Raw genomic sequence first — 26,699 nt, forward strand, 5'->3', positions numbered from 1 at the left:
TCTCATCGTCTCCGTTCGAGCTTACTTCCTCCTCGGGGTTCCTCCAATTCTTGCATCCAGGAAGAAACGTCCTTGGGCTGAGATCCCAGGGGTGAGGAGCACAGACGGAACCCCCTATGCCAACAAAAGGTGAATCGACGGCAGCCGAGTTCATCCATCTGAACCGAAGAAGTGTATTTCTCGATGATTTGCACCTCAAGACCTCTTTGGTCGGCATTTCCCCTTAGTCTCTTGGCTGTGGGGGCTCTAGGCGTCCTATCTCTTGCCCCGTGAAGTTGCTGGCTCGCCCTGACCCTCTTCTCTGGACCCCTAGACTCGTGTGACACTTCTAAGGCCGTGCCGGGTACAGGGATGGTCTCCAGATCGAGGTCAATGACCTCGTGGTCATCAACTTGGGTGGACTCTTGGTTTTCATCCGTCATTGTGTCGCAAGCATCATTAGGCGAGATACCTGCCAGGTTTCCTGGAAATTCCAACAGAAAATCCTCTTCCTCCGAGTCGTACACATCTACTGGGCCAGCAATTCTGTCGCTTCTGAGTTTCTTTGTGCGGCAACGTGTTTGCAGCGGTAGAGATTCGCCGACAATAAGATTGTCGCCGTCCTCGAAAAAGATGATACTAAACCTGATACCGCAGGCTTTTCCGAGTCTCTCGACAAACTTGACACAGGTCCCAGGGCGTTCTGGCATACCGCAAGGCCCTCGTGAAACATGGACTTCCAACTCCAGCGGCGGTGTCCTTTCAAGTTCGAGGCAGTTCTTTAGCTGAGCTAGAGTCTGCAGAGTGATTTGATCTCTTAGGATCTGGTAGTGCTGAAGAAATGCGTGTACAGCAAAGGCGGCCAGCTTCTTCTCGCAATGATCCGCTGCCCAATTCCCTCTATCTTCCTCCCTAGCCTGGCGCCCATGACCGTCGTAGAAGGTTCGCATGTTAATGTCGAGGAGTTGCGCAAGGGTTTTGACGTGTTTAGTCCACTTGCGTGAGCATAGCCCAAAGTCGTTGAGAGCAGCGCGACGAGGTCGAAGCTTATCGCCACTTAGGCAAAGCTTAAGGATCTGCAGGCCGTCCTCAGATCTATATGCAAGGAAACCACATGTCTTCGGTGAAAAGCAAGCTCTTGCCTCGGATATCACCAGATTGCTAGTGCGGAATGTGACCCTAGCAAGCGATCTGAGTTCGCGTATAATGCTGTCGAGGTTATGCATGTAAACTCCTTCTTTTGTGATTGGAACGATGTTCCCTATGCTGACTTGTTGCACGGCAGACCTCTTGTGAAGGTTGCGCCGGGACATGGCCAAGACGTCGAAACTGGGAATGCCATCTCTCATGCTCTTGTAAAACAGATACTCGGGTTTCGTGTCGCGTGAATCAGTGTCTGGCGAAGACGATTGTGTTGTTCTCCGTTTCGGCGTCATCTAGTTCGGGATCCAAATGGGACAGTTCCTATCAGCCTTGTTAGCATACCTAGGCACGAGAAAAGATGATGAGTGACTCTTGCAACAAGGTCTACCTGCCAATTAAGCCCTCGTCATCAATGTTCGCCCCGCCACTCCTTCCTCGGACGAATATTTCGGCTTTTATTTTCAATGTGTACCGAGACAACTTCTGCATTCCGGTGGTGTCGGCTTGTCGAGAGCAGATGAGGAAGGTAGCAGGCGGTGAGGTAAGACGACCCCAGCCGTCGACGAGCCAAGTTCATTCGCCCAGTGTTGATTTTGATACTGGAACTGCCGAAGTTATCGAAAGAAAGGAAAGCCGTCAAAATTTGACAGGGTGTCGTGGTAGGCGATACTATTTTCCCCCAACAGGACGAGCTTTGCGGGGAGCACAGTTGAGTTGGTTCGGCGGCACGGGAAGGATCTATATTTGGCAGGTGGAGGGGGCTATTAAAAGCCGACTTCGAGACATGCCCCGACTTTGGATTTCGTGATCAACGTTGAGGTGCTGGGCATAAGAGCCCATTCCACGTTGTGTGCCACATGACTGGAGCTTCCGTACTGCACCGGGTGGCGGCCGGTCTAGGCAGGATGTGGGGCCGAATCGTTAGCGGCAGGCACCGACGGCGCCATTGGCCGGACATGGGTGAGTGTTGCCTGGCGCCTCTCTCCAAAGTCCCAAATCCTTGTGAATTCCTCCGAGCAACGACGAAGACGTGAATCTATAAAACGGCAAGAACTCATGTTGTTGAAAATGGCACCCAAGTCTGGACATGTCAACACATTCTTATTTACTGTCTCCTGTAGTCGGTGATTCAGCTACAGCCCACGACCGCCATGGGCACATCATCACAACCATCCTTCTGTCTCCTCACCCAGGGCCCTCCCGAGATCCTACACGAGATTCTCTCCTACTGCCAGCAAAATGACCTCGTCTGTCTTTCTCTGACATCGCATCTTTTCCGAGGCCTCACACGATCATTAATTCCCGCCAAACCTTCTTTGGTTTCCTGCGACGTATCCCTCACCGAACAGCCACGGCTAGCTGCATGCGGCCAACCCATTGGCGACGTCGCTTATCACCCCTACATGCACCGTCGACGCCGCCATCATTGCTTCCTACACAGCCGAGAGACTTGCGCCGAGCCGTGGTACTGCCCACGGTATCCTCCTGATCATAGAATTTGTCATAGAAAATGGTGCTCACACTGCGAGTGCATCACATGCCCTCTGTACAAAAGGCTTCGGGAATGGGCCGGGGATCTGAAATATTGCACCATCTGCAGCAAGTTCACCAAAAGGGAGACAACCAACAAGTACAAAGGAAGATGTGAGTTCCTTGATTTCGCTCGTCGGCACTTGCAACCATGGCTAATCCCAAGTATCCAGGCCTCCACGGTCGTCCCAAAACCCGCAAAGCTCCCAATAATCACTGGACAGCGAAAAAGGGCCAGTCATACGGCTACCGCTGGTGGAGGCGATGGGGGACTTCTGGCGTGGACTCTTGGGCTTACAATGAGAAGCCAAGGACTCCCGGTCAAATTATCAACGCCAGAGTGGTATAGTCGGAGTCGAATCATGATAAAACGCGACGAACTGTAAGATATTTCATTGTAAAATACTAGCAAGCTGTTTTGGCTTTTTCTTGTTTCATCATCCAAGATTTTCTCCGGCACTCTTGAAGACTTGCCTAAACTTCTCCGGCACATCATACTTGCCCAGTACCAGCTCAACGAGCTTCAATCCCTTTGAGGCACGGAAACTCTCCGTGTCCAGGAGTTTATCGAGCTCGCTCCATGTCTCAATCCGATGACACTGCACAGGATAATCCTCCGGCGCCCCGAAGAACCTAGGCGCGTCAAGATACCGCCACGGCGCCAGGTCGTTGTAGGGCTCATCCAATCCGTGGATGAGTCGTTCATAGGCGTATCCCTGGTTCTGTATGACGAAGATTGTAATGTCCAGCCGTTCTCGGACTATGGTACTGATCTCCTGCACCGTCATTTGTATGTTGCCGTCTCCATCAATCAAGATGGTCTGTCCCTGCTTTGCCCTGTCGCGATATCCAAGACTGATGCCCAGTGCCGCAGGCAGCATGTGGCCGATGGAGAACCACATGCCCGACGATACTGCACGCGCACCATAGGGCAAGACCATGTCACGGCCGCCGATGATGGGAGTTGCGTTTCCGAGGATGAGTGTATCGTAGGGCTGCAGGTATCTGTTGAGCCGTCGATAGAGTCCTGTCTGTGTGATCGGGCTGTCTTCCCGTTCTTCTAAGGGCTTTGACACTTTGCGCCAGTCGCCGAGAAGCTGTACCTTTTCGTTCTCCGCTCCCGGTATTCTTAGTCCTTCTTGACGAAGGCTACCACAGATGTTGGTCAAAACAGCTCTGGTATCGACGGTCACTCCATCAATGTTGTCTTTTCCGAGGACGATGGTTTTCGCTGGCTCCTGAAGAACCTGCCAGCCCAATGTTTGGGTGTCGGAGAACATAGGACCCAAAGCCAGCACAACATCGGCCGTCGCCAAGTAGGGTAGCGTGTCAACTGCTCCTACAGGTCCAGAATGTACACCATAATAATTCGGAATGTCGTTGTCCACCATGCCGGCCCCGGAAGGTAGACTGAGCGTCGGGATGCCGGACTCCCGGATGAAGTTGTTGATCTCCGCTCGAAACTCTTGCATCCCCATCCCGCGATCCACTAATAACAGCGGCTGTTTCGCAGACATCAAACGGTTCAATAGGATGTGAGCTTGTTCTTTCGTAGCGTGTCTCGTGCCAACTTCGGGAACCTGTAGATCGTCTCCAAGCCGAGCAGCGTCAACTTCTACTCCAACAAGGTCGCTAGGAAGCTCGATATAAACAGGTCGACTACGCCGTTTAGCTTCGCCGAGAACCCAATCCACCATCTCCGGCGCTGTGTTCGCATCGTCAAGCTTCGCCTGTGCAGTCGTGACCTTTGCAGCAATTTCACTGAAGACGTCTAACCTAGTTGGGTCCGCGAGCGTGTGGTGTAGGTATCGTTGCTCGTGTTCCGCCATGTGGCTCATCCTCTTCTGCAATCTCGTCGCAGGCGTGCCGACAATGTGCACAACGGGCACATGCTCCGCATAACTGCCCGCGATGGCGTTTAGGGCCGACAACTCGCCGACACCGTACGTAGTCATCAGGGCGCCAAGACCCTGCGTTCGCGCGTAGCCATCGGCTACGTATCCGGCGTTGAGCTCGTTGCAGTTTCCAATCCACTTCAGACCTGCAGGCTTCACGTAGTCTTGTGCCCTCAGGGTAAAGTCCCCTGGGACACCAAACAGGGATTTGACATTTTGTTGGGAAAGCCGCGTGAAAAGATAGCGTGCGAGCGGCAACCTCTGGGGAAGCGGCATGTCGGTGCTTTCGTCTGTATTGAGGAACAATGTTTCGGAGCAGCCTTCAACTCATTGACAGAGAGGGGCAAGATCGGACAACTGTCAGCATTGTGGTCAATACCAGGTACCCATGCCGACATCGGCTGGAGAAGACAAAACTCCATCGAATGACGTCATTGCTGATCTGGGGTTTGTTGTTGACGAAGAACCAATTGCCATGTCTGAAGGGCGGGTATTTGACTTTCGCGATATCACTTGATTTCCCGGGCTATGAAAATGGAGGGCTTCGTGGAGTGTCATTAGCCTTCACCTCCCCCCTTTTCTTTTTGCCTTTGTTTCCATTATTGGTCGAATTCTCCCGGGCAAAGACCTCTTAGTGACAATAACGAAATCTGTCTTTGAGATTCAATTATGAAGATGAGATGAAGGTGCAGTCTCATACGGTGCACGATGTACAAAACTTCATCGACTTCACCGTCGATTTGTCGGTCGCCCCTAGGTATGTTGTTGGCGCCATGAGTAACATGGGGGCTAGGCAGAGCTTAGCCGCCTGGTTGCCTTCGGACTAGGCAACCAACACCAGACGGTACCATAAAATGCCCTGCTGCTCTCACTGATGTGCTCTGAGTCGAAACTTGATTTACACTAATTAAGCCGACATGTCTACCTCAACTACCACATCGAGCAATTTAGACCCGGCAGCGGTCGCTGACTTTCATGGGACACTCAAACAATCGAAGCGCATCGTCGCCATCGTCGGTGCAGGTCTCTCGGCAGCCTCGGGTCTGGCGACGTTTAGACAAGCCAGTGGACCATGGACGAACCAGGACATGACACAAGTCGCATCGCCCGCCGGGTTTCGACACGATCCGGGCATGGTCTGGCAGTTCTACACCTATCGTCGACAGGAAGCACTTCGTGCGAAACCCAACCCAGCTCACTACGCCTTGGCTGAGCTTGCCCGCCGAGTCCCAGGCTTCATCACTCTCACCCAAAATGTCGACAACCTGAGTCAGCTTGCCGGGCATCCGGCTGATCAGATGAAAGAACTGCATGGGAATCTTTTCACGCTGTCTTGCTTCGACAAGGAGGGATGCGGGTATGTCGAGCGTGACAACTTTGAGACATCTCTTACCCCAGCCCTTGACCCCTCCAAGGACGAGCATGCGGCTATGGGAAGCATCGACCCCAATAACAGGCCAAAGGCCAGCCCGGTTCTTCTTGCCGGCATCGCTCGGAAGCATGCACAGATCCTTGGGGACAAATACAAAGAGGAAACACCAACCATCCAGGACTTGACTGCCCTCAAGCCTCCGGAACAGCTCACCGTCAACCCAGTTGCCAACGTCCGTTTGACGTCCGGGCTGGCCAAATCAGACCTACCGCAATGCCCCAAGTGTAAGACGAACCTCCTCAGGCCAGGCGTCGTATGGTTTGGCGAGCCTCTGGCCGTCGAAACAGTGGAAGAAACTAAAGCAATCTTTGACGAGCCTGCGCCTATCGATCTCTGTCTTGTTATAGGCACTTCCAGTTCCGTTTGGCCCGCTGCTGGGTATGCCGAGATGGCCAAGAAGAAAGGCGCGAGAGTTGCAGTCATCAACATCCACGCAGACGATGCAAAGGGTATTCGACCGAACCAGGATTGGGTATTTGTTGGCGACGCCGCTGTCGTTTTACCGGAGTTACTGAAGCCTATTGTTGGCGAAAATGAGACGTAGGATATTCGGAAAGGTCTCAGCATATGCCTACCCAGCCCGTCCAACGATCCGCAATGAATTCCAACCTAGTCGAAATGCTATTCTTTACAGTGAAGTGATCATCATATAAAGTGGAGACGCACAACGCGCCCAAAATGTTGCTGGCAGAATTACTAGCTGATTCTTGATACTTGGCAAATGGGGGAGCATTTGTATGTAATCTCCATTTCTTCGAGCCTGTTTCAAAGACGGTTTGCATGAGCTGTAATACAACTTGTGCACAAAATGCCCGTGAAGCTGATTTCAAAAGACCAGGGCTGTTTGTAAGGTTGCATGGGTACGGTGTGGACCCGGTCCACTTCCGGATGAATCGGAGGGGTCTCCCGGAGAGCTAAACAGGGGGGTTGGCGGTGAGATGTTCAACTGCCAATAAGAAGAACGACGGCTCGACCATCTCATGCACCTCGCCCGTAGCCGCCATGGGTTTTCTCGTTTGCGGTGCGAAATATCCACTTGACGCGGGGTCTTTGGGCACACCGACATCTGGCGACTTTTTTTTGGCCTGAAAGAAACACAACCACGACCCATCATCACAGGGTGAACGATCACGGCTCTCAGTACCGAATCAAGGCCACGATAGCTGAGTAAACGTACAAGAAGTCGTACATATAAGCGAATCAAGATGGAGGTGGCCCACGCGAAGTCGCTGCAGGCGTTAAAGGCCAGCGTGCCAAGCGAGAACGCCTCTCCAGAGCGGGTGCGCCTCTGGCTCCTCCAGCTCCTGAGGCACCGCAAAATTGACCTTGTCGATGGATCCATCTCCTTCGTCTGCCTGTGGAACGGCGCTGAGCTGCATTCCATGCACCCGAATCACGTCTTCGGATTCTTCATCTCCAAGGGTCTTGCTCCGCACAAGGCCAGCAACCTTGTCAGAGATATTACAGAATGTCTGGAGGTATGGGCTCACTCGCATGGAAACCCACTTCCCCGGTCCGGACCCCTTGCTGACGATGGTGGTACTGTCAAGGATTACCGCGCAAGGCGCGTCGCCTGTCGTGCGGCTGGCAAAGTCTGGGTCCCGGAGTCGGACTCCTGCCCAATTCCGGGCGCGGAGACCGAGCCCGACTTGATTGATCTTCCTTCGAGTACCGAAATCTCGAAGAGGCGGACGGCCTCGGAAGATATCGCCACTACTTTATCACCGAATAATCCTGGCCTTTTACTTGGAGCAGCCCTATCCACCGTCATCGGCTTTGGAGTGCTAGCGTGGTGGAGAGTGCGTATTCATTCATGATGAGAAAGAGATGAGAACACGAACTTAATGAGCAAAACGAATACGGGAATGGAAATCTAGAAGGAAAGTTTATGCACAAATTATCTCTCATTTGTTGACAAAGTTCTACTTGGTGGTCCTTCATCCAAATATATCTCAGCTCTTCGTAGCCTGGTCGTTTTCAACGACGTGAGAAGTCGCAACTTCCATTGCAAACCCGAAAACACGAGCATACCAGCCTTGAGACCAGTAGCTAAGCTCCAGATTGTGCGGTGCTCCGCGTATGAGACTAGCGTCGACTTTCTTGCTCCCACTGAAAGCCTCCGCATACTCTCGAAGGTCCTTTTCTGTTCCAAACCACAGCCCATCACGCTCGGCGAGGCCAATAGACAGGGGAACCTTGATTTCGGCCGCATATCTCTCGTTCCAAGTCGCCAAGAACTTGCTGTACAGGTCGACGATCTCGCGGAATGGCATAGGGCGGTCAAGAATAGCCGTGTTCTCTAACATTGCAGGGTCAACTCCTCCGGGAACGAACATGATGGCATCTTTCGCTTCTTTCGGTATAGTGAAGAACTCCGGTGGATTATCTCCTATGCGCGCAGAACTAGGATCGCGGAAATTCTTGGTTCCGTTCCCAAAACCTGAGATGCTGATGCCGGCGAGGGGATAAGCTGGCGACGTCTCTTTCGCGTGGAGTGCTGCAGCGACGCATGCTCCAGGGGTGCCCAAGGAATGGCAATGAAGGACGATTAAAGAACAATCGTTGGCAACGCCAAATTCTTTCCAAATTGCCGGTAGAAGTTGTTGATGGAGAAGCTTGCCCCATTCTTCTTGGAAAGATGAGGTCTCGGGAATGTTGCCGACCGCGGTTGTCTGTTCGTATCCTGGTCTGTCAATCGCAACAAATGGGACTCCAGTACCTGAGCTCATATGTCTGGCGCTGTACTCGTTGACATCGAAGTATCCGCTGCAATAGCATCCCCCATGAAGGCCAACAATCAGGGGGCAGTATTTGGGTCGCGAGTGCCCAGGGCCTCGCGGCGGGATGTTGTGACGACCAGAAATGGACGTATTGCCAGGAAGGTCAAGTTTGAAGGTTTGCATGTCGTCGGTCGATGTCTTTTACCTCATACAGTAAGCTTAGTACTTTCGCAGGAAACGCTTAAGTGCCGCAAAGTTGACTCACATAGATTTGCTTGCATCGGTCGGGAATTGCTGATGCAAAGAGAAAGATGAGCGTCACATGATGTTACAACTACATTTCGACGGCACGATTCGGTTTAAGCGACCACCAACAGATACCACATGTGTCCTTTTAATGTGTGATTTGACAGAAAGCCAAAAGTGTGGGTAGATTGCGTACAGCCTGGTCAAAATGGTCATCCCCGCTGCTGTGAGCTCGCTTTTCTTACCACAGAGACGCGCAGCCTCTGGCACCCCGGTCGATATGTGTCGGAATAACACGTCGGAATCTAGCTGTGGCAAGTGGTGTGGCGGTCCGTGGCTGACGGCCATAACCAGGCCTCACTTCACCCGTTGGAGACTCTTCCCTTCAACACACATCAAGCCAATCAATCCATACAGTTATTCGTCAAAGTACGCGATATCGCTGTATTCACCCTGCGAAACCAACACTGATCAGTGGTTAACTTCACAACCACTCGTTTCCCGCAGATCAGCAAGGTCTTCTACAGAAGAGACGTTCTTCAGCTATAGGCGAAAGGTTAACGGCCAGACTGGACGTTCAATCAGGTTCCCCTCATAGTCGACTTAACGTGCTAAGGAAGCCAGGCGAAGAGTATACGATCTATTCACTTAGAATCGTTTCAAAGGTTCCCCTCAAGCTTCAAATCTATACGGCGATTAAGAGTCCCCATATAGAGCGTCCATCACGCAAGACAAATGACGACATCCTCAACCATACGCACTTTATGGCTATAGGATCCCCTTCTCGTCGAACCATCAAGATCTGCCTCCTGCGCAGACCTCTTTCGTCCGCCAACTTCAGCTGGCTTTGCCAGCAAATATCTGTCCTTTCGGCAATATCTATCCTTTCGGCAGAACTGGAAGATCGGGCAATTCCTGACTCAGTTATTGTTTGATCACACCCCACCAGACCAGGGCTCCCCAGATCAGATCAACACCACCAATCCTAGGCCAGCTCGGGCCTCACCCACCTAAGCCGCGAGGATTCTCCACTCCAAGCCAAACGGGAGCCGCATCCCATCACAAGGCCTAGGACCATTACCACTGCAACACGACCAAAGAGACCACCTAACCATGGATTCCGAGAGTCAACAAGCGCCGTCAATAACACAAGGAGGGCATAGCCAACTCAGCCAGGCTAGCTTGATCCTGCCTATCCCCTCAAAGCTCGTAGGCTCAGTGGATCCGTCCACGTGGGGCAGGCTTGCTTCTTTCAACCCTACTGCGCCTGGAGACGATATTCAGATCGATACAGCACTTGCATTTTATGCTGAGTGCTACCATGCCGACAGAGCCCAAGGCCGAGACCTATGGTCCCAGCTGCGTAACGATTTTGAAGATTGGCCAGAGGAACTGTTTGAAAAGGCAAACCCCAATATCGTCAGGCTCTTCCGAGATACTATTATGGCCCAAGGGGTCAATGTCAAGATGAACCGTGGTTCAGTAGCCAGAAACACATACAACGCAACCCAGGGAGACAACTTCCACATATGGACTACTGAAGAAATCAACAACATGAAGAAGCGAAGCAAGACGTTTAGAGAAAACTGCCGCGATCCAGAGTTCCTTGAGGATATCAGCGAAGATCCAGATGTTGTTGAGGCACGTTACCACCAGGCCAGACGAAGTGGGCAAGCCACCCCTGGCCCAAGCAGTGCAAACACGCCTGGATTCGCTCAAGTCAACCCACCCTTAAGCCCCACACCAACTCAGGCCCCTCAAACCACTTCAGCAGTTACCCCCGAGAAGCCTCAGATCGCTAATACGATCCCTGAGTATATGCCATTACCAAGGCAGCTTACCGACCTCGGTAAGCTGTATACTGACGATATGAAGTATGGAGGGGAGATGTACGACGTTCTTGAATCGAAGCTTTTCATCTTCCGAGATAGCTGCCATAAGGTCGGGATCTCTCACTCCCAATTTGCAGGCGCCTTCTCCATCATGCTCAAAGACGAAGCCTCAGACTTTTACTTCGACTACATATCCAACAACCCAACTTTGGATTTCCATGATATGGTCAGCCGTGTCAAGCAACACTTTGAAACTGAAGAAACCCGCCAAACCTACCTATCAGAGTGGCGGAATACCACCCTCCTTCGAGTTCTCCGAGATAACCCTGATAAAACCAAGCTCCAAGCTCTTGATATCCTCCTTACGAAACTCAAAAAGATTCAGCGAGCCCTATCCACGATCCATCAGTCTGACGAGGCACTTCGCGACCAAGTCCTTAGTGCCTGCCGCGGCGTGAAGGAATGCGATCTCTGCCTATACAGCCCTGCTCCTACTTACCAGGGCGTACGCAACCAGCTCCGTTCAGCACTTGGTACAGCCGCACAGCACAGTCAAGAACAGCAACAGTTCCCAGCGGCCCCGGCCAACCAAGAAGAAAACCTAGCTGAGAGATACTGGACTGACCGAACGTACAATGGCTATGGCCGGGAGGCACGATTCGGCCGGCCACCTCGTCGACAGCGACCCTTCCTTGGCAGTAGCAGCCGCAACCAGAGATCACTTCCAGCACCAACAAAGAAGTGCTATATCTGTGGTAAAACAGGATGCTGGTCAACTAAGCACCCAACTGAGGAAAGACGCAATGCGTATACCCGATTCAAGGCAAGCCAGCACCTCCAAGACTCTTCTATGCCCGCCTTTTGCCACTTCCTCGCATGGCATGAAGGCGTTGAAGGGATAGATACCCTTGAGGCTGATGATCCTATTGCCCAATATGTCCAGGCTATGGGCATCTCGGGTGATGAGGATAGTGAGGAAAACGATAATTTTCCTACCTCCTTTTTCACAAATACCATGACCACTGTTGACGGCCGTAGGATTGCAACCATCCTGGCCGATCAATCAGTGCTTCACGCGGTGACGAAGGAAGATCCGTATAGCGATCAGCCCGCGCGTGAGCCTACCTCCCTCTTCACTTTAGAGGGCCGATATTCATCAACAACCTTTCAAGGCATTATGCCTGACTCCGGCGCAGCTGGGTTCTCCACAGCTGGCCACCCTCAATTTGTCGCTTTGAGAAAGCATATTCTTCCCTCTGTCGATTTAGATACGTCTGCTGTTGGCGAAGCCTCGATACGATTCGGCAGAGGCGATGCCATCACATCAATAGGGACAACTAAGGTTCCAACCCCTTTTGGACCTATCACCTTCCATGTGGTGCCTTCGGATACCCCTTTTCTGTTATGCTTACAGGACATGGACCGACTAGGGATTAAATTTGATAATCTCAACAACTTCCTCCAACAAGGCGATATCAGGGTGCCTATTATACGTAAGTGGGGCCACCCATGGATGCTTCTGGAGAGAGAAAAGTCCCTTGCATGGAACCATCTCACAGAGGTTGAGCTACGCCGCCTACACCGACGATTCGGTCATCCCTCGGTTCAGCGCCTCCATACCGTCCTACAGAGGGCTGGCCACCCAGTTGAAATAACAGCTCTTGAGCAACTGACTAAGATATGCCAACGTTGCCAGATGAATGGCGCAGCCCCATCCAGATTCAAATTCACCCTCCAGGATGACCATTCTTTCAACTACGAGGTGATTGTTGATATCTTCTACCTCGACGGTAACAAGCCTGTCCTCCACGTCGTCGATACAGCTACTGCATTCAATGCAGCCAGATTCCTTGAGGATATCTCAGCCAAGCAGACGTGGGAAGCCTTACGCATGTGCTGGATCGATGTATATCAGGGTCCGCCTGACTGGATCGTCACAGATGCAGGGACCAACTTCAGATCTGAGGAGTTTCGCCAGTCAGCTAGATCTATGGCTATTTCGATCAAAGAGATCCCAATCGAGGCCCATAATAGTATCGGCAAAGTCGAGAGATACCACAAACCTCTACGCCGTGCGTATGAGATCATCAAAGCTGAGGACCCTTCCCTCCGCCCAGAGGTGGCTCTACAGATGGCAATCAAGGCCATTAACGATACTGCCGGCCCGAACGGCCTGGTACCAACCCTTCTCGTTTTCGGAGCATACCCGCGGATTAACCACGATTCACCTCCATCGCCTGAGATCCTCCAGAGGGCAACAGCTATACGCAAAGCTATGGAGGAAGTGAGACGCCTCCACGCAAGCCGCCAGGTCAAAGATGCCCTTAATAAACGCAACGGCCCAGATACTCAGCCTACTCTCAACCTCCCACTTCAATCCCAGGTTCGAGTATGGCGTGAAAAGAAAGGCTGGCAGGGCCCATTCAGACTTCTTGCTACTGACGGCGAGAATTGTACTATCGACCACCCACGCGGCCCAAGGATTTTTCGTTCAACAATGGTGAAACCCTTCCACCAAGACCCTGAGGAGATCACAGAGATATCAACAAATCCACTGCTGCAGGCACCCACTGGTGGGCAACATACCATAAGCACCATAGAGAAAAGCTCCAGATGGTTACATCCTCATACGACCCATGCCTACTAATCTCATCAACTGAGAATCCAGACTTCGCTTGCGTAGGCATGCAGACCGACGATACAATCGGCCTATCAGATGAGTCCTTCTCACGCAGAGAGGATGAAGAGCTCAAGAAGGCCGCGTTCACGGCAAAACCAAAGCAAACCCTTACTGCTGACGAACCTCTCACTTTCAACGGTGGTATTGTCACTATGATCAACAGCACCCTGAGCCTTAGGCAGAAGGGTCAAGGAGAGAAGCTACGCCTCGTTATTAAAAGTCCTGTATCTAAGCAGCAATACGTTGAGCAACGTGCCCGCGGCGCCTATATCGCTTCGATTTGCCAACCAGAAGCCTGCTTCGACCTCTCAGCAGCAGCACAACACCAAGACCCATCGCCTGAGGATATTAAGAACCTCAACCGACGCCTCAAATGGCAGATGGATTCTCTTGACCGTGGCTTGACTTTTATACCGGTTGATTTAGCTACAGCCAAGCTATTCGTTTTCGTGGACGGATCTTTTGCTAATAACGCAGACCTGACCTCGCAGCTTGGATTCGTTATCATCCTTGCTAACGAGCAGACTAACGATGGCAGTAGTGAATTCACCATTCACGGCAATATCGTCCACTTCAGCTCCACGAAGAGCAAGCGAGTGACCCGAAGCGTTCTTGCGTCAGAGATATACGGCATGGTGGCAGGCGTCGACATGGCCTACGCTATAGCCTCAACAATCAGAATGATCAACAGCAACCTCAAATTAGCACCGATCCAAACGGTTGTCTGTACTGACTCATACTCGCTGTATGAGTGCCTTGTGAAACTTGGTACCACGAAGGAGAAACGCCTGATGATCGATATTATGGCCCTTCGGCAATCATACGAGCGCCGCGAGCTAAACGAGATCCGATGGATCAACGGCGACGATAACCTCGCTGATGCCTTCACCAAGAGCAACCCAAATCGAGCCCTCGAGCGATTTGTCGACAAAAACAAGGCGGTAGTCCGGATGGAGGGATGGGTAACGCGTGCCTAGATGAGAGGAGGGGGACTATAAGGGGACGAAGAAAAGAGGGATAACTGGCAAACATGGATGCGACTGAATAGCCCGTTAACCAGCCGATTCGTCGATTTGCAGCACTTTAGCAAATCAACGGCAGTTTCGGTCCTGTGTACATTAGAAGGGACTTCAGCTCCGACGTGGCAAAAAGGCAAAAAGATAAAGTTGCCAGTGTCGGAATAACACGTCGGAATCTAGCTGTGGCAAGTGGTGTGGCGGTCCGTGGCTGACGGCCATAACCAGGCCTCACTTCACCCGTTGGAGACTCTTCCCTTCAACACACATCAAGCCAATCAATCCATACAGTTATTCGTCAAAGTACGCGATATCGCTGTATTCACCCTGCGAAACCAACAATATGCTTCTTTTACTGTAGACAACCAACATCACCAACACCAGTTTTCTCCTTGTTGGGTTAGACTGCGCGGCCTCATGCAAATCCAACCAATCAACATGAAGAGCAAAGAGGGGAATGTGCATGTTCTCACCTCGGTTCGTGAGGCGGTATTACATTGAGTTTGTAGTTACGACGCAGCCCCCCCGCAAAAAGACTACGGCAAAATTCACCCCATACGCGGGCACAATTCTGGAAACACTATATGGGCACTTTGACCTGTGCCCTCTACCAATTAAGGAAAACAGTACAGAAACCCCATACGTTCCTGCTGGCAGGCAAACCCTCTGAACATCACCGCACAAAGTCAGGCGGCATTACATTGTGCCATGTTTTCTCCTCCATGGACGGGTCCTTATCGCCAAAATGATGCATGTAACCAGGGTATGGGACATGGGCTACGTAAATTTCAATCCGTTATCAATCCGAAGTAGCCCATTAAGTCCCTGCTCCAACGTTCTTTGTTCTCCCACTTCATCTTTCTCCATATCTTGTAATAAACTGCTTAGACAATTGTGTCACGGTGTAGCAATAGATCGTGGTAATTTCGACTATGGCGGAAACGCACCGGGCTCCCGGGAGTCCAAAAGGGGCCTCGCCAGAACGCGACCATGTCGCAACAATGCACTCACAAACCGACGAAAACGCGCCATCAACTGTAATTGACCATGCAGATCCACATATCGAGGCTGATGATGCGACCTCTGTGGATGGCTACGAATCCGCCAGCAGTCGCGGTTCCAGCACAGCAACATCGCTTTCTTCCAGCGTCAGAAATTTCAATTTCGAAAATAGACGCCGATACCACAAGTATAAAGAAGGTCAATATCACTTCCCGAACGATGAACCGGAGCAAGAGCGCGAAGACATGAAACATCATATGATAGTTGCTCTATGTGATAGTAAACTACATAACGCACCTATCAATAGCCCTCAAAAGTTTCTTGACATTGGTACAGGTACTGGAGTATGGGCTATCGAGAGTGAGTGACGCGCTTTTCTCTTCCTGCTTCATCATTATTAACGTCTAGCAGTGGGTGAAACGTACCCTGAGGCTGATATTGAGGGCATTGATTTGAGCGCAATTCAGCCGCAATTTGTGCCTCCAAATGTTCGCTTCATTGTGGATGATGCTGAGGCACGATGGCTATATGCAAATGATGCTGTCGACTATATACATCTCCGTCACATGGCGCCATCTATCAAAGACTGGCCTAAGTTGTTGAGCCAGTCCTACAGGTAAGCCCAATTGATGAATCGTCAAGTCTTCGACATTTCTCTCCTCAAATTCTGACCCACATATGCAGGACTCTCAAGCCGGGTGCTTGGCTGGAAATTCAAGACATAGTGCCCGAATGCCAGTGCGATGACGGCACCATGCCACCTGGAAAACAGTATGCGCCCGCAAAGATGATGGATCTCATCAAAGATGGACTTGCGCAGTTTGGTGTAGATTTTAGGGCAGGAAAAAGCCACGAGGGCCGAATCAAGGCTGCTGGCTTCCAGAATCTGGTCCACGACACCAAGAAGGTTCCTGTTGGCACTTGGCCAAAGGACTCTCGCTTGAAGTCCATCGGATCTTATGCCCGCGCAGTCATCTATGACGGGTTGCATGGTAACACCATTGGGCCTTTTACCAGAGGATTGGGGTGGAATCCAGTGGAAGTAGAGGTTTTTCTTGTCCAATGTCGTAAGGAGATGTTGGATGATAGCGTCCATCCGCACATCTTCTATCACTCTTACTCGGCGCAAAAGCCGCTGGCAAAAGAGTGACGACTTGATTGGTTGTGGTGAACTGAGTGTTCCCTTGAAGGATGAGTTTCAATATGGTGGGCTCTCTATCAATAAGAAGGATTTGGAGTCGAAACAAGTCTGTTTGTAACCCTTTCCCAAATGATTGCGCCAATGTTGATAGAGGGGGTTTTGCATTTCAAGCCAGATGACTCTTCTCAGCTATATGTGTTGTACAATGATGAAACTGAAGGCTTTGATGTCGAAGAAGGCAAAATTGCAATCCCAAAAGTTCTTGCTGATCTTCGTTGTACTTGAAGACCGTGTCTACAGTTTGCGACCCATGAACATACTTTTCTGGGTGACCTCTACGCAAAGTATTCTCAGAGACTATCATCTAACAATCTTCACTACTATCTACGGGTAGATGCAGTAGACGACGGAGCCAAGGGCAACGGCCCCAATTGTAATCTGCGGTATCCCGTCGACAAACGGATCAAGCTCAGAACGTCCGACGAAAACTCTGTTCTCTTATTTCACCGCTACTCCTCGCTGCTCAAAGATTGTGCTATCTTTCTAGAAGACATTCTGTCTCGAGCAGCGCTTCCACCCCAAATTTTGCCGAGAAACACCTTTCGTGCAGCCAAGATCCTAGCCATCAAGGCTGCACACATACAATGGCCCACGCTGAGCTTTCATCTTCCTATCGTCGGTACAAGATCAAGACCATGACCACCTGCTCGGCCTCTCGAGAAGTTAACCACCATCGAGGACGATCATATCATGGAGCTCATCTGTCTCTTCAACGATGCTCGCGACGTCCGCAACTTCCTCAAGCGTACTTGGACACGGTACGCTGAACGGAAGACCGATCTTGTGACCGCCAGTCTGGTAACTCAGGCCTCCTTCCAACACTTGACAGATCTCGAACTCAACTTCTCGCGGGGATATCGCTTTGGTTTCCTCGACATCATGTTTGGAACTCTGTACACATTTTGCGCTCTAGGAGAGGCAAAGCATTGGCTGGTGATGCCGACCGAGACCGAGGCCAAAGCGTTTGCGTACGACAACATGCAACGGATTATAAGGTCTGGGTGGATACCGACGCCTGAAATTGACGATTGGCTCATGTCAGATACGCTTGGCATGTTGGATTCCATTGCGGATGTTCTCTCAAAAGGCGGGCAGCCAACAGAAGATGCGCTCCGGCCAGTGTTGTCCAAGTGCTCGACGAACGCCGAGCATTTTCTTCCCGACACACGCCGTCTCGCTCAACTCCACATTGAGTCTAAGGCAATGTAACCATCTTTTGCTCGAGTGGATCTTGTCGCCACTCGTCTCAGAGAGACAATACAACGCACCCGGATCAGGATGAGTACCGTGGCTATGTGTCGTACTGCCTCGATCTCTACACCATCAGTGGTCTGCACTCTCTTGTTGAGTCTGATCTGAAGCAATTCATGAGCCATCATTCGATACAACATCTGATAGAGATCGACAAGAGTTCTGACATTCAGGATTCTTTGATGAAAGCTCATCTTGACGCTCTCTTTCCGCCTGTCAACTCAGATCAGAAGAAACTCTCTGTCCGCAATCCGTTGTTTCTAGGGTCTGTTCTGAGTTCTCTGGTTTTGAAACTGAACAGTTCGGAGCTCAGTCTGGTGAACAAAAGCGGATCGCTGATGGCCGCGGCGCATTTGTACAATGCTCTTCGCGTTTTCAATCCCCAGACTATGCCGCGCTGGCACGACCTAGACCTCTTGATCGAGCTGCAGAAGGAGCCTATGTTTGCCCCCGAGCCGCCAACCGAGTTCGCTCAATGCGTCAGTAGATTCTGGATAGCTCAAGGACTCAAGCCGTCGGAGATTGTGTCAGCTCGAATGACGTCCAGAAGACTGGCTCTTGCATCTGGACGTAAACATCCAACCGAACTATATGAGAAGCGTTTGGCAGGTTTGAAAAGGGGCTCCGGGGTGAGAAGAGAGCTTCGGACTTTGGCGGAGGGGTTTGATCCCTTGAAGAACACCCCAGGCAAGCGGCGCGAGTTGCGACTGGCACCGCTATTGCAACATCTTCACTGGATGCGATGCATTACCGGTGGATGGAAGCTATCAATGGACGAGAAGACGGTACGAGGGGCTGTCGAGACAGATCTGGGAAAACGTCTCGGTCGTGGTCAATCTCCTCCCCGAGCAAGTGATCTACCCGTTGTCGTCTGGCTTGGTCAACTGGAGAAGATGATCCAAGCTGAGACACCAAGCTTGTTCTTTGGCTTCACAGAATTGGAACAAATCATGCTCGATAGTCTCGGCTCTCTTGCATCGACTGGGGCGGTAGCTCGCGCCTTTGAACAGCCCGACAGTGCCCTTGCGTCGTGGAAAAAGAGCATGCCATCTGATGAATCGCTCCTCGAATTTGAGCATAAAAGTTGGTTGGGTTAGTGCAGGTAAGTCTCTTATTTCCCGTGCCCCGACCTAAATGACGTTTTCTCATACCATTCATTGTAGCAAATTGGGTATCACAGTGCCTTCCGGGCTTGTGGGCGCCACACCAACACAAACCCGATGAGATCTACCTGTGCAAGGTCTTCTGTCACACCAGCTCCCGCCTGCAAAGTTAATGAATTTGAGTTCATTTTAGTCTAGACCTATGTGTTTTTGGCATTACTAGATTGACGGATAGCATGTCGTTTCTTGTGACTTTGTCATTTGGGCAAAATTGACCTAAGAAATCCAATGGCATCATACTGAGTTACACTATTAACATGATAGCCTATTGAAGTCTACATTGCCACAGAATTGTTTGCTTTAGATCATGACTGAAGACACTTTTGAATTCCAATTTTTGAGATTGTCTGTCGTGTCAATCCGGATACCTCATTTATCATGCATTCCGACGCGTATTTACAGACATGTTCCCGATCTAACAGTGATCCCTGAGGTAGCTACGAGAAGCTGCAAAGATGACAGCAGTTGATCGCCGTTTTCAATGTTGACTTTTTAGCACAGTTCATGCAGATTCGCCTTTTCAAATGAAATAAGTCTTTTCATCTACGAAACTCCGTAGTTCCTTCTTTTATCGTTCTGGCCGATTAGGACCTTCCTAGTTGTGCCGGTTGCACCTCGATTACAGCAAGTCCTTCCCTCACCTCTTTCCTTGGATACGACCTCCTCGAGAGGGTATAAATTCCAGGCTTCTGGCCATCTGTCCCTGGTTCCTTTTGTCCTCATTCAACGCACTAATATTCGTCTCAATCGACCTTGTCAATACTTCAAAGGTCTCCAACAACATTTATCCAGTCCTCAAGCTACTTGGACACATGCTCAAATCAACTTGACTTAACCTTAAGTCATAAAAACAAAACAAGGCTATTTGGAACTGAACTTCAAACTTGCCTTCCTCACGTCAACCTTACCTTCCTCGCGTCATCCTTTCCTTCTTCACGACGCTCTTGCCTCACACTTACGGCACAATTCATGATGGAGTTCGTGCCGACTCAACATCTTGTGGTAGCGCGTTATGCCACTGAAGTCACGCGAATCGAGGATTTTGCCGAGCAAGGTGTCAGAGGCTGGCTGACAATCAACCGCTCAGCGCGAGATGGCAGGCGGACTCCATGGGCCCTTCGTATTCTTCCGGACTATATCGACGAGATCAACAGCAACTTCCCTCGAGCTCTGATTGCCATAGAGAACAGCAGAAATGTCGGCTGCATCAATGGAATTGCCATGCTCGAGACGAGGGATAAAATCACGACTGTTGGCGGTATTGACCGTCCACGCAAGTTGTATCGGGCGATTCACAGCGGACAACCTGGAGATGGAATCAAGTCCAGATTGGGCTGTGGGAGCGATGCGGTTTTCTTCCATCACCATCTCCGGCGACACTTGAGATGGCAAAGTCGAGAACCAAGCCCATTCCTTTCTGCGACTGATGACCTTAAAAAGGCTGTTCGAATCGCTGCAATCTACGTTGCGAAGGGGTTTTCCGATGTCCGAATCATCAAATTTAGCGCTCAGGGGCCTGGTTGGGAACACAACGTGACTCGAATGTGGAACCCCCGAGAGCTGGCGAGAACGCTTAGCCCGAGTGACGACAAGGATTATTTGGATAACGAGGTGCTCATTGAGCACTCCATTCCGAAGGATAGCATTGTTGAGACGTACAGATGGCAAGAGCACAAGGCGCAATTGGACCCGGGCGGCGGGATTGAAGCAGACGCAAGAGCAGTTCAGTCGATACGAGACAAGATCAAGATGGATCGCCAAGAAAAGGCGCGGAAGCTTCGCGAGGACAATAACAAGAAAGCTGCCGAGGAGACCGGGACGAGGGGTGAAGCCGAAGCTCAAGACGATCCGGGACCACGGCATGATGCGGAAGAATCTGACAAAAAGCGAAAAGCCAATGACGATGACGACGAAGGCGGGGAACCTTCTCCCGTTGCGGCGAGACGCAAGCGCTTTAAAATTGGGCAGAAGATGACTGCAAACTCAAGCCTTCAAGGTGCGTCGGAAAGTCGCAGCCATGATGAAGGGAGGGATGGAAGGCAGCGGTGCCACTGTTGGATCAATTACGGGTTTTCTTCTTTCCTATGTCTGTCTGCCTTCTTTGCGCCGTATAGGGCGCTTCGTTACAGGTGAAGGGGGCGCGCAATTCCAGCAGCACCTGGCATGGTCACTAGCATAATGCGATATAATAGCGCCAATTTCTATCATCATTCGTCTTGAACATGCTTGTGCCACTGAATCCGACTTCATACAATGTTCGCGAAAGGCGGGTAACCATTTCGGCTAAATATTTCTCAGAACACAATGAGAAAACATGGAGGCATGTGTAGACCTATGCGGTCTCGTAAAAGTTTCACCTCTGGTGGGATTGTAGACACATGTCACCTTACGCGCGCATACATACGCGTGTTCAGTAATGCGCAAGTCTCAAGTAGATTCATTGGGAGCTCGCATCAGGGTCTCGCTTATACTTAAATAGGCATATTGTTACTTGGCAACTGACTCGAGTTAGGTTGGAGACACTTGACCTCTTCTATTGAATGTATTGGAATCCTTGCACGGCTTCTTCGAAAGTCTATTTAGTGGCTATGAGACGAACTGGAACTCATCGACGAGTCAGTCACCATTTTGGTTGGTTGAGATGCCTTAGTAGTTGTTATAAAATGTCTCCTGTCTCTTGCGCCTCGACTTGATCGACTCTTGTCTCTAGCACTATTGACACGATCGTCTTATCTTGATCATTCACCAGTTCATCCGATACACCATCCTAAAAATGCAGCTGTCCACCCTCTTTTCGATCGTTCTTCCTTTGGCCCTGGCTTCCCAGGCAGCCGCCCAGAAGTCTTTCTGCAGAGCTGCTGTCGATAGCAGTGTGAGTAGCACCACCCTTCCGCATTCCATGTGTCTATCTAACATCCTGCAGAGCGACTTTCGCGGATGCACGAGCATTAGAGGCGTCTGCACAACTGCCTGTCCACGCGAGGTACGTTCCTTCGAACGCGCGACTCCTGCTTACGACCTGTTGGATGAAGGAAAAGAAACCTGGCTAACCAGCATTCTCCCCGATAGTGCGGTGCTGCATTCAAGTTGCAGAGCGTCAACGTCGGCGAAGGTGCTTGTGCTTGCTTCTGTACTAAGTAAATGGCGCACTGAGATTGAGATTATTCGGTTTAAATTTAGACCATAGCGTAGCATCTGTTATACAGTATTTGTCTTGTTATCTCACCACTCATAAACTATCATTTGGCGTGTTCCGTTCAAAGTTGGCCTCTGCTTCCCGCGTAAGCTTTCGTCTCGGGATTGCTGAAAGTATCTATCATGTTCTCCTAAATCATTGGCATTGCGACCGCTGGATTGGGGCCAGTTCGGCATTTCGTTGGAATCTATCAGTATGTGATCGCGCTGTTCGTTCAATGTTTTATAGATGCAGTAATGGAAATTCGTCAACCGGGTGCGGTCCACAGCGATGGTACGGCGCCAGCCGTAACCTGAGTCGCTCTCCTTCAATGGGGTGTTTCTTCCATACCTTAGTTAACCAACCAACCAATTGTGTGTGAGTTGGTGTTCGGGCATTTTGAGCGCCAGGTTGTGCTTGCCGATTCCTTCTGCAGATATGACTATGCGTGTATGGACAGGATCTGGCGCAACAAAATTGGGAAGATGTAATGATCCGGCATTTGGTTGTTACGATAATCCTCCAATAGGCTTGGCAACCCTTCGTGGGCTCAAGGGCAGAGAGTTGGACAGAAGAATAATGTTGAACTGGATAGGTTTCTTCTGAACTCGAGGATGAGAGAACTTGAGAGAAAGGAGCAGGGTCCTATTCTCGTCCACATTTGTTGATAGGAGGTTCAGGTTCCCTTGGACTTCTGACATTCCCAAGGGGTAATGTATGATCGGTCCGTTGTTGCCAGTCAGTGATGTAGCAACCGACCACCTTCCCTAGTACGGTATTTTGCGACGGGCTTGGGGCAATGGCCGAACTCGATATTGCATGACGCACGGTGTTTGAGGTGTGAATCACCAACCAACTCAAGCATTCAGATCAAGCGGCATACTCAGTGGCTTCACACATCTCTACTTCCAAAAAGGTGATCATGCTCAGCAGATTATCGCCGCGCCCGGAACAGATTGCCAGGTCTTGCGGGATAGTATAGACAGGGGAACTCTCCAGCAAGGCCATCGTCGGTGATGTGGTAGTGTTGCAAAACAAAGCGAGTGGCATTTTCTTCCGATCTCATGAACTGCCTGTGTGGTTGTTTGTGAACTTTCACCAATCTAGATGCGCGCAAGGTATGCTCGAGGGGGCCGAGATCATGACCTTCAGGCGGACTGCGGCAACGATCTCTTCGGTGCGCTCCATCTCTGTCTCGTAGTCAATTGCTGCGATCTGGGCTTTGGCATCTTCAACAGCAGCAGGACCATACGCTTCCAACAAAGTCGGGAGAAAGTCGTTCAGTACTTTTTGCTGCTTCTTTCGGACTTTGTCCCAGATGGCTCGCAGCAAGTTTCTCAGTTCTTCGTACGTTGCCTTGCGCTCCGACGTCGTCATAAGACCATATCGTGAGATGAGGAGACTTCCGGTGAAGTTCTGGAAGGCGCAACTGTACAGGTGATCCCAACTTTGTCTATGGAATTCAAGGATTATGGATACAGCTATTGCACAGGTTAGTGCGGTGGCGTAGTAAGAGCAAGGGTAGACTTGCCCACTTGAGGAGATTTTGTCGCTGCCTCGATGTCCTCCGAGGTGAAATGAGGAGGGAAAGTATTGGAAGGCATTATGATCGATGGGCTCCTCCACAGCTCGATTAAATGTGCAAAACGTCAAGTAGTGCAGGCAGTCTTGTAGGGGACAGCGCAAACGGAGACTTGCGGACGTATCATGCCAGACCAGAGTCGGTGTGTGGGCTGAAGCGAAAGGGGCAGTGGCTTGCATTTTACCGTCAGCATCAGTAGAAATATTTGACGTAAAAAGTACTAACTTGAAGCGAAGTGATGACGATACTTGAGTTCGGAATGAAAGTTTGACTTCGTGTGGAGTTTTACGCGTTGAAAGTATTCTGGGGTTGAACTGGTTCGACGGGAACTGAGACAAGCTGTCGGGAATGAGCGCCTCAATGTGTAGCAGTATCCAAGGGAAGGAGTTTTCGCATCAATTCCTTGTGACTTCTTTTTTAAATCAGAGATGGGGACAATAGATGCGATTGAAACCGGTGAAGTGCGTTACCTTGGTCGAGGTTTGTCAGGATCGAGGCCGAAACTTCCCTGTAGGGAATCCGACGCGCTTTTGGGCGTCGATGCGTCGATGCTTCAATGCGTCGATGTAGCTAGGAAGCTTCAGTGAACGTTTCGAGGTGTTGTAGAGCTTATCGTTCATAGTCTTCAGGTCGGGCTCGTGGTCACAATTGACTGAAAGTCTGGCTATGTGGTGAGGGAACTCGGCAGAGCAATAGTGAGATCGAGCGCAATTTGTGGTGACAACGATCCGCTTGAACAAATAAACTTAGCTTCGAAGGCATACGTACGCTCAAAACTTACGATCTTGGCGTCTTCATCAAGACCTGAGTCGCAAACGATGATTTTCTCGATGGCGAGAGCGCCAGGCTGAGAGGTTGGGTTGAGCTCGCGTGGCTCGGGCGGGTTTGTTTTAGAGAGCGTTGGCTCTTCGCTTGAAGTGGTTTTTGAATGATTATTTTCTCTGGGAAAGAAGAGATCTCAGCTTCTTTCCCAATTATTGACCTGCTGTGTGGTTGGGCGGCAGCATTCCATGCAGAGGGTCGCCAGCTTGACTGGAGTGCCCAGGCGGAGTCTATGATCCACCACCAATCTGCAAAACCAAGCCTCCGGAGGTTCACTAGTCCCAAGTGCAGTGAAAAGTTTCCTGCACTGCTCACATTTTACTTAGTCATAAAGGTAAGCTCAATGCTGAAAGGTTTTGCCCTAGTACGTTCAGGTGCAAGCGAGCAAGTGCGCACAAACAAAGGAGCAAATAAGTAGGATATAATTGTCAGAAAGTCCGGGATGGAATTCGGAAGTTCGCCGTGGATAACCGCTGTGGCGGTGGCCCTGATCCCCTGGGATTAAGGACAAGTTTGGCATGATGACCTTGAGAGATATTTGCCATAAAAGCGACCCTGAGAGGTATTAAGCAGAGTTTTTCCAGTCTGGACAAACCCTGATAGCTAGGGTAACTAAGCCCTACCTTGGGACATAAAAGAAGTCCTAGAAGATCCTCGGTTGAAGAAGAGGAGAAGATTTTTCATAAGACAATACACATCACTTTTCTGGTCCTATGACTTGGTGCACGATTCGACAATAATAGAAAGCATCTGATCACACACTTCTCCTGTAATTTCATACAGCATAAAGCCCTATAGACATAACCCACATACAATTACCAGGTCTGCCAATATGGGTATATTATTATTATTATTATTGTTCTATTTTTCAACATTAGAGCTAGGCTTAAATTGCTCCCTAGGGTATATATCATGTAAGGTAGGGCCTATATATCTAAATAACTAATATATATTATTCCCACTCCTCAAATTAAGCGTCCTCTAGTTAATCACCTCCTACGTAAAGTATTTCTAAGCTTAGAGGCTGCTCTAGCTATAAAATAGTATAAATATCCTTTATTTTTAGCTTATATTACCTAGCTAAGGCTAATACTATAAAGGTTTAAGCTTTATTATATTAAGGCTAGTATTATTATAAAATCTAAGTAGGATGCCCTTAGTTAGTAGTTAAGGCTAGAGCTTTAGCTACTTATAAGCCCCTAAGAAATAAAATTACTTATAGTTTATTATATTTTATTAGGAAAATTAGGATTTTTATAGAAAAGTTAATAAGTTAATTTTTATATTTTCTTATAGTAATTTAAATTATTTAGGCTGAAAAATTAGAGTAGAATAAGGTATAGTAGAGTTTAAGATAATTGTTAGCTAAAAGGTCTATAGTTATAAATAGATTATTTAGTAGTTTTAACTACTAAAGAAACCTATAATTTCTTTAAATTTCTCAAACTACTTTAGATTACTAATTATAGATCTTTAGTAGCATTTAAGGTCTTTAAATAAGGATAGATCTAGCTTACTATTATGTAGTAGCTAAAGCTACTAAAATTTCTTTAAGTAAGTTAAATAATAGAAAATTATATATATAAAGGATTTCTGCTTTCCATATTTATATCTCTAAGTATTCTACTATTTTTAAGTAAAGTATTTATAATATATCTTAAAATTATTATACTTTAAATAAGTAGTAATTAAGTAGTATAGGAGTTTTTATAAAAGCTTTAGCTCTAGAAAGTATTAAAATACTAGCTAAAGGTTATTATAGGTATAGTATTGAGGTGTTTTATTTATATACTACTATTTTTAGTAATACTTAGTGATTTTCTTTTATACTAAATACTTTATAATAGCTATAATAGTTAATAAGATAAAGTTAAGAAGAGCTATTAACGCTTTTTATTCTATAAGTAACGTTATATCTACTAACTTATTTCTAAGAATATTATTATAACTTATTATATATAGATAATAGTTAACTAACCTATCTAGGTATTAAGCAGCTAAGATAGGATATTTATACTATAGGATTATAG

General features: G+C 49.4%; 12 protein-coding genes across 12 annotated transcripts; 8 read left to right on the forward strand and 4 right to left on the reverse strand.

The window, feature by feature from the left end:
* Positions 1–2: 2 nt before the first annotated feature.
* CGGC5_v015544 (uncharacterized protein) lies at positions 3–1,328 on the reverse strand (the record flags this gene model as incomplete). The annotated part of the gene is made up of 1 exon (XM_032032052.2): positions 3–1,328. One exon carries the CDS (start codon positions 1,326–1,328, stop codon positions 3–5), a length of 1,326 nt encoding a protein of 441 aa, XP_031888460.2.
* A 945-nt stretch (positions 1,329–2,273) lies between these two features.
* CGGC5_v015545 (uncharacterized protein) lies at positions 2,274–3,001 on the forward strand (the record flags this gene model as incomplete). Its single annotated transcript, XM_032032053.1, has 3 exons — positions 2,274–2,599; positions 2,723–2,766; positions 2,826–3,001. 3 exons carry the CDS (start codon positions 2,274–2,276, stop codon positions 2,999–3,001), a joined length of 546 nt encoding a protein of 181 aa, XP_031888459.1.
* Positions 3,002–3,089: 88 nt separating this feature from the next.
* pdcA-0 (Pyruvate decarboxylase) lies at positions 3,090–4,823 on the reverse strand (the record flags this gene model as incomplete). The annotated part of the gene is made up of 1 exon (XM_032032054.1): positions 3,090–4,823. The coding sequence occupies one exon, from the start codon at positions 4,821–4,823 to the stop codon at positions 3,090–3,092; it is 1,734 nt and encodes a 577-aa protein (XP_031888562.1).
* A 641-nt stretch (positions 4,824–5,464) lies between these two features.
* Positions 5,465–6,523, forward strand: CGGC5_v015547 (NAD-dependent protein deacylase; the record flags this gene model as incomplete). Its single annotated transcript, XM_032032056.1, has 1 exon — positions 5,465–6,523. The coding sequence occupies one exon, from the start codon at positions 5,465–5,467 to the stop codon at positions 6,521–6,523; it is 1,059 nt and encodes a 352-aa protein (XP_031888561.1).
* Positions 6,524–7,184: 661 nt separating this feature from the next.
* On the forward strand, positions 7,185–7,796 carry CGGC5_v015548 (uncharacterized protein; the record flags this gene model as incomplete). The annotated part of the gene is made up of 2 exons (XM_032032057.1): positions 7,185–7,457; positions 7,530–7,796. 2 exons carry the CDS (start codon positions 7,185–7,187, stop codon positions 7,794–7,796), a joined length of 540 nt encoding a protein of 179 aa, XP_031888458.1.
* Positions 7,797–7,931: 135 nt separating this feature from the next.
* Positions 7,932–9,293, reverse strand: CGGC5_v015549 (uncharacterized protein; the record flags this gene model as incomplete). Its single annotated transcript, XM_032032058.1, has 3 exons — positions 7,932–8,897; positions 8,965–8,993; positions 9,191–9,293. The coding sequence occupies 3 exons, from the start codon at positions 9,291–9,293 to the stop codon at positions 7,932–7,934; spliced, it is 1,098 nt and encodes a 365-aa protein (XP_031888457.1).
* Positions 9,294–10,058: 765 nt separating this feature from the next.
* Positions 10,059–14,434, forward strand: CGGC5_v015550 (uncharacterized protein; the record flags this gene model as incomplete). Its single annotated transcript, XM_066153286.1, has 2 exons — positions 10,059–13,160; positions 13,469–14,434. 2 exons carry the CDS (start codon positions 10,059–10,061, stop codon positions 14,432–14,434), a joined length of 4,068 nt encoding a protein of 1,355 aa, XP_066007270.1.
* A 1,040-nt stretch (positions 14,435–15,474) lies between these two features.
* Positions 15,475–16,625, forward strand: CGGC5_v015551 (Secondary metabolism regulator LAE1; the record flags this gene model as incomplete). Its single annotated transcript, XM_032032061.1, has 3 exons — positions 15,475–15,835; positions 15,887–16,091; positions 16,160–16,625. The coding sequence occupies 3 exons, from the start codon at positions 15,475–15,477 to the stop codon at positions 16,623–16,625; spliced, it is 1,032 nt and encodes a 343-aa protein (XP_031888596.1).
* Positions 16,626–17,366: 741 nt separating this feature from the next.
* CGGC5_v015552 (uncharacterized protein) lies at positions 17,367–17,885 on the forward strand (the record flags this gene model as incomplete). The annotated part of the gene is made up of 1 exon (XM_032032062.1): positions 17,367–17,885. The coding sequence occupies one exon, from the start codon at positions 17,367–17,369 to the stop codon at positions 17,883–17,885; it is 519 nt and encodes a 172-aa protein (XP_031888430.1).
* Positions 17,886–20,062: 2,177 nt separating this feature from the next.
* On the forward strand, positions 20,063–21,269 carry CGGC5_v015553 (uncharacterized protein; the record flags this gene model as incomplete). The annotated part of the gene is made up of 2 exons (XM_032032064.1): positions 20,063–21,086; positions 21,220–21,269. The coding sequence occupies 2 exons, from the start codon at positions 20,063–20,065 to the stop codon at positions 21,267–21,269; spliced, it is 1,074 nt and encodes a 357-aa protein (XP_031888263.1).
* Positions 21,270–21,863: 594 nt separating this feature from the next.
* CGGC5_v015554 (uncharacterized protein) lies at positions 21,864–22,231 on the forward strand (the record flags this gene model as incomplete). Its single annotated transcript, XM_032032065.1, has 3 exons — positions 21,864–21,962; positions 22,014–22,073; positions 22,160–22,231. 3 exons carry the CDS (start codon positions 21,864–21,866, stop codon positions 22,229–22,231), a joined length of 231 nt encoding a protein of 76 aa, XP_031888429.1.
* A 1,129-nt stretch (positions 22,232–23,360) lies between these two features.
* Positions 23,361–25,302, reverse strand: CGGC5_v015555 (uncharacterized protein; the record flags this gene model as incomplete). The annotated part of the gene is made up of 7 exons (XM_066153287.1): positions 23,361–24,019; positions 24,073–24,161; positions 24,352–24,578; positions 24,629–24,788; positions 24,985–24,990; positions 25,179–25,224; positions 25,293–25,302. 7 exons carry the CDS (start codon positions 25,300–25,302, stop codon positions 23,361–23,363), a joined length of 1,197 nt encoding a protein of 398 aa, XP_066007269.1.
* Positions 25,303–26,699: the final 1,397 nt, after the last annotated feature.

The sequence above is a fragment of the Colletotrichum fructicola genome, assembly GCF_000319635.2.
Source record: "Colletotrichum fructicola Nara gc5 chromosome Unknown KSG_Nara_v1_contig10, whole genome shotgun sequence".
NCBI classification, from domain to species: domain Eukaryota; kingdom Fungi; phylum Ascomycota; class Sordariomycetes; order Glomerellales; family Glomerellaceae; genus Colletotrichum; species Colletotrichum fructicola.